At 38.6% G+C, this 17276-nt stretch overlaps 1 protein-coding gene across 1 annotated transcript in view; it reads left to right on the top strand.

Moving 5' to 3' along the window:
• The window catches only part of ACOXL (acyl-CoA oxidase like), a 536612-nt gene that overhangs the window by 480035 nt on the left and 39301 nt on the right, over window positions 1-17276 (top strand). The window contains 1 exon segment of the mRNA XM_043984906.1: window positions 13512-13613. Coding sequence (XP_043840841.1) covers window positions 13512-13613 — 102 coding nt within the window.

The raw sequence follows: 17276 nt of genomic DNA on the forward strand, positions 1-17276 counted from the left end.
GTAATATGATCACAAAGGAAGCCAATTATATTAAAAATAAAGATGTAATTTTTCCTGTCCAAGTTTGTGCCCTGAAATCTATCCACAGACCCTTAGGGGTTCATGGCCCCAGGTTAAGAACTATTGCACTCAGGATAGTATAACCTCCTCCATTTGGCATTTAAAAGTTCCTCACAACTTTGTTACATTGTATCAGTTTCATACATGTTGTATATATGCATGTGTGTATATTGTCTCCTTCATTAAGGCAATAATTTAAAGAAAATTTTCCCCAGCAACTAGTACCTGACACATAGTAATAAACTTTTGTGGATGGATCAATTAAAAATTTATTTTTGGTATGTTGCCACACCTCCTAGTTTTATACTTGGGAAGTTGATTTTTAAACCTGAATATCACTTTATATATATATATATATATATATATATATATATATATATATATATAACTATTCAATTTCAGTTACTGACTTATCATTTTAGCTTGTCTAGATTTTTTTTTATCCTGACTGCTGTTAAGTGTGTTAGCTAGCTCTCCTCCCTAGATTTGTGTCACTGCAAATTTAATAAGTATTCTATCTGTAACTTTACTCAAAACATTTTGTTCAGTGATTTTTCGGTTGTATCCAACTCTTTGCAACCCCATTTGGGGTTTTCTTAGCAAAGAAACCACTGGAGTGCTTTGCCATTTCCTTTGCCAGCTCATTTTACAGATGAGGGTCACACAGCTAGTAAGGGTTGGAGACAAGATTTGAACTCAAAAAGACTCATTTTTCTGACTTCAGGCTCAGCACTCTATCTACTGTGCCACTGATTTAGAACATGAACAAAATGTCAAATACCATGGATGGGGACAGGTATATTTACCTGAGTCACACCACTACAGATCTCCTTCCAGATTGATAAGTAGCCACTAGTGACTGTTCTTTGGGCTTGATCCTTTATTAAAATCTATGTAAACTATGCCTACAGTATTTCCCTGGTCTACCAGTCTAGTAATGTTAAAAAAAAAGGATTAAGTTTAGTCTATTATGACCTATTCTTGATGAAGCCATGTTGATTCTTGGTCATCTCATTTCTTTTTCTGGATATTTACTAACAATTCTTCTAATAGTATTTTATAGAATTTAGCTAGTAATCAAAGTCATACTTACTGGCTTATGATTTCCAAACTCCATTCCTCTACTTTTTTTTTTTTTTTAACAATCAGGACATTTGCCTTTTTGCATTCTGGTAGTACCCTGCTAATTGAGCATCACTTTTCAGTGATCAGGGAATGTGGCTCAACATAATACTGTATTTAGAGTCAGGGGACCTGTATTCAAATCCTCCTATGCCACTTACTAACCTTGGGCAACCTTGGGCAGGTCACTTAAACATTTCTAGGCCCCAGTGTCTTCATTTACTAAATGAGGGGCTCATTCTAGGTAGTCTCTAAGCTCACTTCAGACTCTAAATTTATAAGAGATGAGCAGTTCTTTCTTCTGTCATTCATTATCACCATCCTCTCCACTATAAGTGATACTCTAATCATTGATCCTCTTTCCCTTAATGTAGCTTTACAAAAATCCCATTTTGCTGTATTTCCACTTCTTACCAGCATTCTTAGCTCAAAGCTCCTTTTGAGCCACAATATTCTTGACATTATTCTTACAGGACCATGCCACACTTTAAAAATTCATCTTCAGTTACCTTCCCTTGGTCCCATCTCCTAAATAATATTTCTGAAATCTAAATTGGTTAGCGAATGTCCCGTATATCCACACTGGTGTCCTTAGGTAATTCCAGTTTTTCAATCTCATCTGAAATGCTTCTCTGAGAGTCTTTAGAATTTCACCCCTGAGAAATGCCCATTTCTCCTGACCTAGTCAGATGTATGTTGTGGGACTTTAGGCCATGGTATCCTGCCTTTCTTTCCTTTGAGCTCTTTAACATCTACTTTCTCCCATATAGATGACATGTCAGATTGTGTGCTACTTTTCTCTCCTCTCATAAATTCCAAGATTAAGTGCTCCTTTTGAACTAAAACATCCCCATCATCTTCTCTACAGCAATACTTTCTTTAATTTTCTACCTGGAAAAGAATTAGACCCTGAATAGGAATTCCTCTTGTTATCTCCTCTACTTTGTCAAGGATAAAATTAACACTAAGATAAATCAGCAAATTATTAACTGCTCTGCTTGGGCAGAACATGTGCTCCAGCCCATAGTACAAGGAATTGAATTCTCCCATCACTACTACTTACCTCCTTGCCAATCTTGTGCTTTGTTTTCTGAATTCATTTATTTCTTCTTTCTGTCCAGGTGGATTACTGTCATTTTTGCTCAGAAGCAATCTGGTGTGTTTTAAGCACTGAATTTGTAGTCAGAAAGGCCTGGGTTCAAATTCTGTCTCAGAAACTTATCAGCCAAGTGACCCTGGAAAAGAATATATAAGTCTTAATCACCTTCAGACTTTGTTTCATCATCTATAAAATGAAAATACTATTACTAGTATCACTAAAATCACAGGGTCTTATGAGGATCAAATGAGAAAATATTCAAATATAATATTCTTTGTGAATCTTAAAGTTCTATGTAAATATCATTAGTATTATTATTTTGACCTCTGTTGATCATTATCCAAATATTCTCTCTCATGCTTCTGAACTATTTCCCAGATTTCCTAATATAGCATATGATTTCTTAATAAGCAATGTCCCTCCATCCACACCACCCCTTTTATCTGTTAGGTCTTCCATAGCCATAGACTTAGCTATGCCCCATCAAATCGAAATCCAATTTTGCCTCTTTTTATTGGAACCTGTATTTTACTTTGCTTTCTACCTATACTTCGTACTTGTGGAGATATACAGAATGATTGTTTTTATAGAGACACCTGGGAATCTCTCCTGCTCATCTTATTCCTTTGCTTTAGCTTCTTTCTGTGGTACCTTCCTGGAGAGCTGTATTTTGACAGGCTTCTCTCTTCCTCTCTCTTTTCAATTTATAGCCATTTTTATTAGATTTTAAGAACTCCAGGCAGATATATGTATATATAAAATGTAAATACATATATGTGTTTTTTCTAGCTCTTGTCAGATGCATTCCATCCCTAAGATAACATCAACTCTATATTTTTAGCTGTGGTCTAGAAATATGAATTTTATTCTCAAACAACAGTTTCTTAACCAGCCATTTCCTCAATATATATGTTCTCTCTTCCAAGATACTTGCCTTCAAACAATATCAGTGATGAAAAACTCTACCTTGCCCCTAAGGCTTTCAGTTTCTTACCCACAGCCTCATAATCATTAGCAGTGTTCTCTCGATTTCTCCTGGCAGTATCATTTGTCTTCATTTGAATCACCAACTTGGATAATAGTCATCAGGTATGACAAGTCTTGGGAAATTCTATATCATGTCTTGGATACATGGCTTGGGAAGACAGCAAACCTCTCTATTATTAATGTTAAGTTAACAAACAGCTGCCTCAGTACTTCTTATCACAGAGTCACAAACCACCACTTCTTGGTAGTTCTTCCTTTGACCTTTAGGGGAAGATATCTCTCTTGATAACACCTATCATTTCATATCATCATTTAAAAAATTAACAGAATCTCACAGTTAGACTAGATCTCAAATGTCATCAACTCCAACCCATGCCTAAATAGGAATCCCTTCTAAATCTTACCCAACAAATAGCTACTCGGCTTTTGCTTGAAGACTATATTTCAAGGAAGCCCATTCCACTTTGAGTAGATCTAACTGTTCAAAAAAAATGTTTTTGAATGTAGCAGCCCTTCTGCTCTATTTCCCTGACTATCATTTTCATTGTAAAGCTACCTCTCCAAAAGATAACTACTATACTCTCAGGGTTGTAGAGGGTAACCTTATGAGTTTGAGTTCCTAGTATTGTTACTCATAAGCCCCTACTGGTTTGCTTCTCACAAACAGTCAAACTTAATTAGCTTTTAACAAAAGCATTTACTAAAATGGTATCTCAAGAATACTAATTATAAAAACAATGCCCCCCAAAATCCTGGGGTATGCTTCCCAAAAATATACAAAAGGTTCATGGAGAGAGTGAGCACAAACTTAAAGTAAAAAGGTATATGTATGTATGTATGTATGTGTGTATGTATGTATGTATGTATGTATGTATGTATGGTGCATATATATGTATATATACACACACACATGCATACATATACATATATATGTGTGTGTGTATACTGAACACAGGTGGGAAAAGGACAACATAATCCCCAGTTAACAGAAGGCCTTTTCTCCATTCATAGATGTCCCCTCCTACCCCACCCCCAAGAGTAGTTCCCTCTCAGGGGCTTGAATCCAACTCTACTAGTTAGTTCACCGCTTGATGACTAGTCTTTTTATACATAACTCTAGAGGTGTGTCTGAATCTTTCAGCCCATCACATTTGTTTTTGGTGGCATCTGCCTTTATACAATGGCCAAAACATATCATCCTCTCAAATTGATTAAGGTTAGTTTATGCTTTAACTGACTGATTACATTGATTGAGGAGGTATACTTACACTGAGCTGAAATCTATCTCTTTGCTATTTCTACCCATTGCTGGATGCTTTTGGGACAAGCAAGAAATGCAACTCTAAGACTTCTTCCACAGTACAACTCTTCAAATACTTGTAGGCAGCCATCATTCGTTACTCTCTCCTTGCAACCCCCACCCCCACGCCCACCCCCAGTCTTCTCTCATTCCTTAACTTGGAAGTTATTCTGGGGCTAGTGACTGAACAATGCTAAAGTGTGATCAAAATCATTTTCACCTTCCTCTTTTTCCAGTCCAGATCTTTGGAGGCAACATAATTAAATGGCTTTATTTGATCACACACAAAAAAATTATTTCTCCAGTAAATGTTGAGTAATGTTTAAGTTCACCGGGTTCCTGAACCCATTTGCTGGACTGCGGGATTGGAATCCTGGATCGATTCACTACCTTCTTGCTCTTTTCTCCATCCCTGTGACTTCCTAGAGCAAAATATGCTTCCCAGTCAGGTCACTAAGTCCCCTTATATGTGTTATCTTCCTCATTAGAATGTAAGCTCCCTGAAGGGCAGAGATTTTGTATTTGCATCTCTGATGGTGAGTACCATGTCTGGCAACATAGTAAGTACTTAATAAAGGCTTTTCCATTCACTGATTTGGTTAACACAGCAGGTTTGCCAGTGCTCTGGAGGCCTAAGTGAAATTTTAAATATTCAGTGGATACTGTATTTGGTTCAACACTCAGGCTGTTTCTTGTCGGGTAGTCAGCCCACCCCCTTTTCTGGCCATAGATGCCCTTGGATAAATCCTTTTGTATTCTCTTCCTGACTGTGTCATTCTTGGGAGTATGCTGCCCCCTAATTGGCAACACAACATGATCCAGGGAGTGTAAGCTTAAAGGTGATAAAATATACCAAGTGCTTTGCAAACTTTGGACAGGCTATACAAGTATCACTTAAATAACAATTCTATCACTACATTTGTTAGTGGAAAGAAATGCTGGGGTTGGGGTCATGGAGAGATCTGGGTCTAAATCCCATCTTCAACACTGGCTATCTGTGTGACCCTAGGACCAGTCAAAAAACTTGCTGAGTGGGGCAGCTGGGTGGCACAGTGGATAAAGCACCGGCCTTGGATTCAGGAGTACCTGAGTTCAAATTTGGCCTCAGACACTTGATACTTACTAGCCGTGTGACCCTGGGCAAGCCACTTAACTCTCATTGCCCCACAAAAAAACCCAAAAAATAACAACAAAAAAAAAAAAAACACTTGCTGAGCCTCAGTCTCCTCATCTGTAAAATAGGAATAGCAATGCCTAGAATACTTACTTCACTGATTATAAGGGTCAAATAAAATGATGCAGGTAAAGTGATTTAAAAAGCTTGAAGTGCTCTATAAATGTCAGTTATTGTTATTATTAGTAATCTTGGCTGAAAGAATCAAATAAAATACTGGTCATAGAAGGCTTTGGAAAACTCTAAAGGACTTTTAAAAAAACACTATAAATGACTACATAATGTTCCACACTGGCAGTAGTTACTGCCCAGCCACTCCCTCCCATTAGAGAAGATTCCCTCTGAAAGATCTCTGATGCTAGCTGAGAGACCAGAGGAAAAGCAACAATGCCATCTTGGCCTGGAAGGTTATTCCTCTCTCCCCTCCCATCAATCATTGCTTGGCAGCATAAACCCCAAAGAACGTGCAGTGCTATGGAGAGGTTCGCATGGAGTGTGAGGGATACACAAAGCCCCCATTCTCCAGCTGGCCAGAAAAGGGAGAAGAGGGCTTTTCCTTCCTTGCTTATCTCAGAGTTCAGAAGCACCCAGGAGCCCAGCAGCACTCCCAAGTTCCCAGACTGCTTTTCTCTTGCAGCATTTTCAGTTTGCTTATAAAGACAAACTGTTGTTGCCTTCTCAAGAGTTTTCTCTGTGCCTTACTTTGGTCCTGTCCAGGCTTTTGCTTTCAGACATATGGATTTCTTCCAAGTTCCTATTTCCAGGCATTCGAGACAGCCAGGATACTACCATGTCTAGGCTTCTCCCATGAGACCTAAAACACAGGATGCATCTGCATCCTTGGGGTTTGGATGCCTGGGGCATATGCTGGCCCGTGTATTTGATCTGCCATGACCCCAGATTTCAGTCTTGAGGGTAAAAAAGCCCTGTTTGATCATAACCCTCTGAAAGCCGTAAAGATGAAATGGTTTCCTCTCACCATCCTAGGATCTCCCATGTCCAAAGGCAGCTGATGGATCCCAAAGAATCAACAGGAATGGCTGACCTTTGTTGCTATCTCCTCCTGCCCACCTCCACCCACCCCCGGACTTCTATTTGAGTTGTAAATTCTGACCATAAAGTTGTTGGAATGGGTCCTCCAGCTGCCACACTCTGTCATCATTGCCAGGAAGGGAAGCTTCTCAGACTGAAGAGTAATTGGGCAGGTTGATTTTTAAATATGGGGACAGTAACACATCTACATGTGGTTTACAAATTTAATACATATGAGAAATTGGATACTCCTAGTTGGTTGGGGGGGGGGGGAAGAGTGAGATTAGGGAGACCTGGATTCTGGGATACACCTCCCTAAGTGATCTACCCAATAATATCTGCAAATCCTTTTGGAGATTTTGGCAAGTGCAGTGGACAAAATCAGTGACTTGGAGATGTGACTTATAGTGGGCATTGCAAATGGGCATTTCTTTGCTTTGGACTAATTTGCGTTTTCTTTTTCTTTCTTTTTTCTTTCTTTTTCTCTCTTTCTCTCTTCCTTTTTTCCTTTCTTTTTTTCCTTTCTTTTTTTTCTTTCTTTCCTGGGATTATTCTTTGGAATTGTAAAGCAAATGCATTTTGCTAATGGTGACAGAAATACCTTAATCCAAGGGATAACGCCATTGCCCATCAATTTTGCAAGGCAATAATGCTACTCCCGAGAGGCTGAACTCTGAGGCTGAAAGGCAGAGTAGTTCATCACAATGAGAGAATTGGGTTGTTGCTAGGGGGGAAAGATCCTCTGATCATGCTGTTATTACTAGGCATTAATAAGCTTTGTTCATCTTATCTGACACTGGAGGCCTAACTTTTAGTCTTTCTGCAGCATCTCTCTCTTTATTATGTAGCTCAGGGTCATGGAGAAACACAGCCTGCTAGCTGTATAGAGCAGCAGGCAGCCTCCTTCATGCTGGTTTTGGTCCCAGCAGGCTTATTCCCGTGTGTCCTTTGGCTCTCCACTATAATGGATGGAAAGACAATTACTTAGGTATCACTGAAGCTTGGTGGGATGATAATCCTGATGGGAATGCAGCAATGGTAGAGTACGCATTCTCTTGAAAGGAAACTGATCTAGTCAAAGGGTGTGTCAGGGTCCCCTGGCCTCTGACACAGACATGCCAGAAGCAGGGTGGGAATGTGAAGAGGGATTAGGAGAATTATAGCTGGCCAGGCAGCAATGTCAGCTCAGGCATGCAGTAACATGGTAGTTGTAAGAGTTATGGGTTTGAAGGTAAAGGACCTGGGTTTGAATCCTAACTCTGCTACATATGATCTAAGTAACTTTGGACTTGGATATTAACTTGTTAAGTTAATATATCTGAGCCTCAGTTTCCTGGATGGACTGAGCGATCTCCAATGTACCATCATTATTCTGAACATGTGGTTAGACACACTTGCTGGGTTTCTTTTCCAAAGTGTGTGTGTGTGTGTGTGTGTGTGTGTGTGTCTTGGGGGAGTAGGGTGAGGGAAGAAAGAGATAGAACAGTGTACAAAAATACACACATAGAGGAATACTATTCTGGGGACCTTTGGACTCCCAAAGCAAATTGTTTCCCCAGCCATGGAGGTCCTGCCTATAAGGGGCTAAAATTCTAGCTAGTCTGTCTAAAATATCTAATGAATGGTCACCAATAAATTATAAGCTTTAGCAAGAGTTTAGACTTTTAAGCATTTATTAAGGAGAATAAGAATTTGGTGAAGAGAGAGAGAAAGGCCTAGGTTCAACTATCTATCAAAGGGAGAGTGCATTTTAGCTCCACTCTCCACAAGAGTCCTCATAAAAGAGAGTGAGCCACACCTCCTTCATCCCACAAGCCTCCTGTGAAACTGGCAACATCCATCCACATGCACACACATCTCCAAGCTAATTGGCTGGTAACCTTGATTGACAGTACCCATGGCAAATGTCACTTCCTGACGCCAAGGAAAGCTGCATGGCTTGCCCTCAGATGCCTTCTTCTCATGGCAGAGCTTTCCTACAGGAACTCTCCAGCAGGTGGCATCATTCCAATCATTACAGTCCCTGCTTTGTTTCTTTGAGGAACACGCAGTGTTTCCTTGACAAAACATGCCTTATACTCTGTTTTGCTCCATGCATCCTCCACAGCTCTTGCTCTGTAGTATAAAGTCCAGTCTAGGCAGCGGGGTAGCATAGTGGGTAGAGTACTTGCCTTAGGATCAAGAAGATCTAAGTTTTTACATCAGATGCTTACCCTGGGCAAATCACTTACTCTCTCCATGTTTTAGAGAGGGTTGGAATAAAAGGTCTATAAAGCCCCTTCTAAACCTGAATCTATGATCCTAAGGAATATCCATACCAGAAATGTTGATGCCTATCAGTTCATTGCACACAGCCCTAAATATTGGCCATTGTACTTTTCTCGCCCAACAGCTATGTCTACTGTCTTCCTACCACTACAGTTTAGCACTGCCTCCCCAGAGTGTTTTTAGGGAAGTAGCATTATATCAAGAAAGTACATATTTATATAGAAAACTATTAATCTAAGGGTGACAGCATAATGAAAAGTGTTTGTGTAGGGATAAAAGGAGAAGCCAAAGTGATATTGCTTGGAAGTATATTACTGATCAGAGGTGACACTTGATTAAGGGTGCTCATTGTCCTCCAGTAACCTTATCTGCAGACTTTTGTCCTTTTATGCAGAAAAATATAGAATCCTATTAACAAATGTTTTTGAAGAGTAACCATGAATTAGATATTAGTTTAATAAATAGACTAGTGATATAAACTTAAAATAGATACATATGTAACTTATATCTACTATCTGTGAACATATGTATCTTCTCAATATAATGTAACATTGTTATGGGCAAGGACTATTTTTTGTATTTGTATAACCAATGTCTGGTGCAAAGTAGGTGCCTAATAAATGCTTGTTGATTTATAAATGCTTGTTGGATTGACTGCTATAAATTACCTAGCCAGTCAGAGGATATGGATGATGCTTTCTTAAAGTAGATTCCAAAAATAACATAGAGGCAAATTATAGTGGTGATTTCTGCTTCACCTATGTAAATGTATACTAAAAGTCTGTTCTGTTGAAAGCAAAGTATCCAATAAATATTTGACATGACTTGAAGATAATTTCATCTTTTATAATTCACCTAGGGAAACTGCTATTCTGAAATTAAATCTGATCAATCAGTCAATTAGCATTTATTAAGTGCCTACCATGTGCCAAGTGCTGTGTTGGGCATAGGAATACAAAACCAAAAATGAAACGGTCCCTGCCCTCAAGTTTTTATTATATTGAAGGAGACAACATGTACTTATATAAATATATACAAAAGAGATTCAAGGTGATTTTACTGGGGAATGCACTGAATGCTGGGGAGTGCACTGGGGAGTGCTGGGAATGTTAGGAATGGCTTCATGTAAAAGATGGTGTTTGAACTGAGTCTTGAAGAATGCTAGAAATTCTGAGAGGTAGAGGTGAAGAGAGAGTCTATCTCAGATATAAGGGATGAATCAAGTGCACAGAGATGGGAAATGGATGTAATTATATGAAGAAAACTCAAAAAGGAAGGAAGTGGCCAGCGATATAGAATTGACAGGAACTTTGGATGGTCATATTGGAATTCATAATAATGATGAAAAGAAACCCAGACCATAGTTAACTATGTACCCAAGGATTTAAGAAACCCTTTTCAGTTTCTTTTTCTGGAAAAAAAAAAGATAGACATGATAGGAATATGGCTGAAAAGAGATGACCAACTATGATAAAATAAATAAATTCTGACTCTACAATTGTGAATGAGACTGATGAGGAGAAAAGAGAAAAGCATCTAATGAAGCCAATTTGCTCTCTGATGTGCTCAGCTTTGAAGTTATCATATATAAGAGATGGAAAAAATACAACTAAGAATAAATTTTAAAAGTGGCTGAAACTTCCAAAAACAGACTGAAAGCTTTAAATGAGCTGTTTTATTTTTTAAATGCAAAAGCTTTTTTTTTCAGCTTCATTACTTCTTAGGAAAGATTGTATAATTTTTATAGATAATAGAGAGAAGACAGAACAACTCAAATCCTAATTTGCTTCCTTCTTTTTCATAAAGGAAAATGATCCACAAATTAGAAAGGGTAAAAAAAGATTCCTAAGAAAGAATTGATACTCAATATAAGAAAGGAAATAATAAAAGAGAACCTGGCTACTTTCAAATAAGGTAGATCTTTCAGGTTAATGTGAACTGATCACATGGTATCTAATTAACTTGTAGCTGTCAATACAGACTCACAATAGGTAATTTTCTGAGAAATTGTAAAGAACCAAAAAGGCTCCAGAAAAGTGGAAACAAGAAAATATCTATGTGACACCATAATCTAGAGACATTCTACTGCAGTATTCCACAACCTACTCCACATGTCTTTTCTTTTCCAGCAAGTTATAGACTTGGCTCACTGGTGCCCCCTACTGATTTCTAGCTGTTACTATTGCCAGTCTGCAGGTGGTCCTTCAGGGAAAGGAATGAGTTTTTCTCTATCCATGTTCCCTAAAAAGAAAGAGCCAGCCATTTTTAGGGGATTTAAAAAAAAAGTTATTATAAAGCACAATAGGCAAACACATAGCAAGGTTACAAAAACAAATGATGGGAAAGCTACATATATATCACATACATACATATATACACATACATATTCATATATATTTTAAAAATTACACCCTAGCTCTTTCTTAGTTACCTCTTTATCTCTACAGACAGTTGACCCACTACATCTCTATGTTTCCCACAGTGCCTAGAATAATGTTATGAACGTAGCAGGTGCAGAACCAAACTGTGTTGAAGGAATATGGAGTTCACCCAAGGCCTAATAAGTTCACAGAGCTGACTAAGCATTTACGTGATATTTTTATCAGGGCATAGTACATTCCAAAAATTCTTATCAGTTATTTCTACTACTCACTCTGGATCAGGCTAACACAAGTGACTGTTTCTTCCAGAAGAGTCAACTGCAACTTTTTTTCATTTTTTGGCATGTTCACAGTGGGGTCTGTGAGAATATTATTACCAGGGCTCCCCTGCTGAGAGAGCATGGGTGACCACACACATTTAGTTTTACCTGTCACAGGTCATATTTAGGGTTAGAGTCTGCTCCCCCACTGGCTTACTTAAGAAAGCAAAATCAGTCTGTTTCTGAGTGTTTCAGAATGATAACAATCCATTGGAAATTTAGCTTTCCACAAAATCCAACGAATACTCATTTCAAGAGATACTAAGTTCCTCTCTGTAGTAAGCACCGGGGGTACAAAGACAACAAGGTGGATTTGGACTCTGTAAGACATGAGTTCAAATTCTACCTCTAGCCTCCATGACCTGGGTAACTTCGGGCAAGTTGCTGAATCTCCCTGAGCCTGTTTCCTCACCTATAAGATGAGGGGGTTGGATTGGATAACCTCTAAGGTCTCTTCCAGCTCTAAATCTAAAACCCCCAAACTAAAACAGACCATGCCCTCAACAAGCTTATATTCTATGAGGGGGGAGGGGCGGGGGGGGCACTACATTACACCATGAATGTAAAACTCATAATTTTTTTGTTTTTTTTGCGGGGCAATGGGGGTTAAGTGACTTGCCCAGGGTCACACAGCTAGTAAGTGTCAAGTGTCTGAGGCCAGATTTGAACTCAGGAACTCCTGAATCCAGGGCCGGTGCTTTATCCACTGCGCCACCTAGCCACCCCTAAAATTCATAACTTTTGAGCTTAATGATCAGCAAAAGATATCTAGGTGACTGATGTGACGATCATGTTCTTGTAGCACTGAATAAAACTTTTAGGAGACAAAACACTTACCATATCCTAATTCTTGGAACCTGAAGACTTTTATCTGCTGCTTTTCATTACAACAGATCTCATTAAGCTGTCATAGGTTATCAGTTGCTCCTTTCTGTTTCACAAATCCTATAAGAAAAAAAGATCACATTAAAGAATTACATAATTTTTGTGTATCCTGTAAATACATTATTACAGGGAACTCCCAGCAAGGAAATTCAGCAGAAATCAATTAGCTGAAATGCATATTTCTGAATTGCCTGGGGGCACTGAAAGGTAAAATAACTAGTCCAAGGTCACATAGGCTATGTCAGAGGAAGCACTTGAACCCAGGCCTTTCTGGGTTCAAAGACAATTCTCTAGCCATTAAACTAGCAGTTCTTGAAATGTGGTTCAGGAACTAGAGGTCCCTGAAGCCATTTCAGGAGATCTTTGAGGTCAAAATTGTCTTCATAATAACACTGTTTAAACATGAATAATGTAAATATCAGTAGATATAACCCACATAAACAAAAGCTCTTTGAGAGAAGACAGTTTTTTTTTTTAGAGTTTAAAGGGGTCTTGAGACCAAAAAGTTTGAGAACTGCTGCCCTAAACCAAGCCACCTTGAACACTGGATTATATAAATGCTGTAAGTTTTATTATAGTCTGCTGTTTTTTATAAGGATCTATTCTGACTGTGTTTGGCAGAGATTACATTTAGATATTATTATTTGGTATGTGGACTTTGATTATTCCATTTAGGGGAAGAAATAAAGGAAGTGGGAAAATATTTGATAGACATGAGTTTGTAATGGTTGTACACTTTGTGTCCAGTGTTTATTAGGAAAACATGATTTCTTTCATGTATTTAAAAAAATCCCTATTGTAAAAATCCCTTCTGGTCCTTTATAAAAGTACTTCAAATTTCTGGATTTATTAACATGTGTCATATTTTTCTTTCCCTCTTTAGTTTTGCCTTTTGTATGGAACCAAGTTGGTGTTCCAGGAGAGAGCTTGGTACTTGGAGCATAAATACTTGACCCCAGCAAGCAGCGTGCAGATCAGAAGTCAGGTAAGGCTCTGTGCCATGGGGCAAGACTGGTGTGGGTCATTAACAATTGGCGGGACTTTGCTTTCTTAGTAAACAGTTCTTATCAAGCTGGTATCACTTGTCTCGTAAAGAATTTCAGTTCTTCTAGAATTTCACATGCATGCTGTTTTATTTTCTACTGCTATCATGTTACATTTCAAAATAAAGATGACAAGGAAATGATTCATTGTTTTTGCCTGAACTCCCTGACATGAACTCTCCTTCCCTCTCCCTGCCACCTATGACTTCCAAAAGGCTTTTCTTGGGTTAAGAGGAAAGAAAAAGAGAGAGACAGAGAGGGAGAGGGAGACAAAAACAGAGAGAGACAGAGAGGGACAGAGAGAGAGAGAGAGAGAGAGAGAGAGAGAGAGAGAGAGACAGAGAGGGACAGAGGAGAGGAGAGGAGAGGAGAGGAGAGGAGAGGAGAGGAGAGGAGAGGAGAGGAGAGGAGAGAAGAGAAGAGAAGAGAAGAGAAGAGAAGAGAAGAGAAGAGAAGAGAAGAGAAGAGAAGAGAAGAGAAGAGAAGAGAAGAGAAGAGAAGAGAAGAGAAGAGAAGAGAAGAGAAGAGAAGAGAAGAAGAGGGAAGGGAGGAAGGAAGGAAGAAAAGAAAGAAAGAAGAGTTGTATATTCTTACAATGAGTATCATTACCTATATACCTATATCACTTCATCAAACAGTTACACGATGGTATGCTGGTAATTGTTTAACAACAATTTCTCTCTGGAAGAAAAATGTATCCATAACAATATTAAGTTTAATCTGCATTATTATAATTTTCTCCATCACTTTCTTAAGGCTAATCAACAAATTACAGTAAACCAAGTCCTGATTTGTAGCATTTTCCAATTTCCAAGATGTAAATATATTACAAATTTAACAATTGGTGCTTGAGGGGCAGCTAGGTGGCGCAGTGGATAGAGCACCAGCCCTGGAGTCAGGAGGACCTGAGTTCAAATCTGGCCTCAGACACTTAACACTTACTAGCTGTGTGACCCTGGGCAAGTCACTTAACCCCAATTGCCTCTCACTTAAAACAAAACAAAACAAAACAAAAAAACAATTGGTGCTTGAGCTTGTTTTCTCTCTCTCTCTCTCTCTCTCACACACACACACACACACACACACACACACACACGCATGCACACACACATGTGTATATATACATACATACACATATAACCTGTGTGTATAAGTATATAATTGCACATGCATGCATATACCTATATACACACATGCATAGCATTTTTCAGAACATATATAACAGTTCAGGAATGTTGTGGGAAACACATTGGATTTGGAATCAAAAGACTCCAATGTGAATTCTGGTTCTGCCACTTTATTAGCTATTCTATCTTGACCAGATCACTTAACTTTTCTTTGCTTCAGTTTCCTCATCTGTAAAATGGGTGTGATAATGCTTCCTGCACTCTTTACTTTGAAGTACTTCTGTGACTCATATTTGTAAATTGAACAGCTCCACAAGGATTTCATCTGTCATTAGTTATCCCAAAGACTCTACAAAGTTGGGAGGAAAGGGATTATTATTTTCCTTTTTCAAAAGCAAAAACTGAGAAACAAAGGGGTTAAATCACTTGCCCAAAGTCATACACTTGCCCAAAGTAACAGCCAGGGCTAGAATCCAGTGGATTTTGGATTCGTCTAGAAGCTGGATTCATTTTTTAGATTCCTTAGATTTTCACCAGGCACATCTTAATTAGTAAAGAGTACCTTAAGTCTCTGAAAGAGCTCCTAAGAAGATAGAAGCAGATGGGGAACAAGAAGGGCCCTTTAAGAATATCTGTTCTAGGCCCCTTGATTCACAGGTATAGAAACTGGAACCCAGAGTGTGGTATGACTTGGTTATGGTCACATAGGTCACTAGTAAGGGAGTGACAAAACTAGGATGAAAAAACAGATTTTTATTTTTTACTCCAAGCCCAGTGTGTTTTAATTTGTCATTGTGAAGGCCTCTCAATAAACATCCTAAAGCCCTGCCTGGTTTAATATATGAAAAGTGACATGAGTACGCATGTATCAAATAGATGCTACATAAACACCAGTAGAGTTCTATTGTATTTTTAAAATGGTCAAAAGACACAAAACAAATGACAACATGTAAGTCAAGGTGATACGGTATTGAAGGGTTGAGGATTTATTGGTCTTGTGATACAAATAAGGGTATGTTAGAGGCAGCTCTAACATTTGAAAGACCATTGTTAAATTTTCAGTATTAGTATTTATACCTTAGAAATTGGTAATCACTATTAATCAGGACTTGATTTATTGTTTTGTTGAGTTCTTTACTTTAAAAAGTGTAAAAATATGGATTAACCTTAAAAAACCACCCTGTATCTAAATACAGAATCAATCAATTTATCTATCTATCATCTTTCCCCTGGAAAACCTGGTTGTTAAACATTTAACTGCACACCTCTGGATATAGGGTAATGAAAGATAACTTCTGCCTTCTTTTAGGAAGCGAAATTGTATACTAGAAAGGGTACTGAATTTGAAGTGAGAAGACCCAAGCTCAGGTCTTAACTCAGTACCTTACTATGGGTATAACACAAGGTAAATAGCTTTGTTTTTCTGTTCCTCAATTGTTCTTCCTTTACAAAATGGGGGCAGGGAGGGAGAGAGCAGTTGGTCGGATTAAATGATCTCCATCTCTGAGTGCCTAGACCTTACCTGTAACTTCACTCTTCTCTTAGTTATTTCCTTAGTTTAGCAGCAAGGGAGACCCTAACAGTCTTCAGATCTTCATCTGAATCCAGTAATGTCCTATATTGCTCTTGCCTCTCCTGAGCAATGACATATACTTTGCACCTTCACATCACTCCCCAAGACTACTTTCCTATGTTGTATCTATGGAAGGAAGAAGATTCTTCTTGAATTTCTTGGCTTTGGCTGACTAAGCTGTTAATCAACAGCATGCCAACCCACTGAAACTTGTTGGTTTACTTGTTTCTGATAGACAGCTCAGGCAGCAACACTGGTAGAAAAACAAGGTGATATGCTCCTTTCATATTTGGATGTGCCTCATAACTATTTCTGGGATACCTTGAGGGACAAAATTCCTACATGTGACTGACATTACATGAAGATTCCAGGATTGTTCATTATATAAAGAGAGGCAATATAGTGGATAGAGCATTGGCTTTGGAGTCAGGAAGATCTGGGTTCAGAAACTGCCTGAGATGTTTACTAGCTATATGACCCTGGATGAGTCACTTAACCTCTGTGAATCTCATTTTCTTCTTCCAGGAAAGGAGGAGTTTGGAATCAGTGACCTTTTAGTTCTCTTTCCAACTCTAAATTTATGTCCTATGACCTTGTGTGCTTTTATAATGATGTTGTAAAGAGATCATTATTTTGGTTTCTGGGAAATTCGGTGTGCATGTATTTACAAATTTCCAGTGTTCAATCACTTAGCCATTATTATCCATTTTACTTGCCAGGTACATGCTTATAAAACATGCTATCAGGGAGGCTGAGGCTTGTGGATCGCTTGAGCTCAGGAGTTCTGAGCTGCAGTGAGGCTAATACAAATCTGGTGTCCACACTAGGTTTGGCACCAATGGTAAGCCCCTGAAGGCAGGAGGACCCTTTGCTGCCTTGGGAGAGACAAACTGACCCAGGGCAGA

The sequence above is a fragment of the Dromiciops gliroides genome, chromosome 2 (genome assembly GCF_019393635.1).
Source record: "Dromiciops gliroides isolate mDroGli1 chromosome 2, mDroGli1.pri, whole genome shotgun sequence".
Classification (NCBI taxonomy): Eukaryota; Metazoa; Chordata; class Mammalia; order Microbiotheria; family Microbiotheriidae; genus Dromiciops; species Dromiciops gliroides.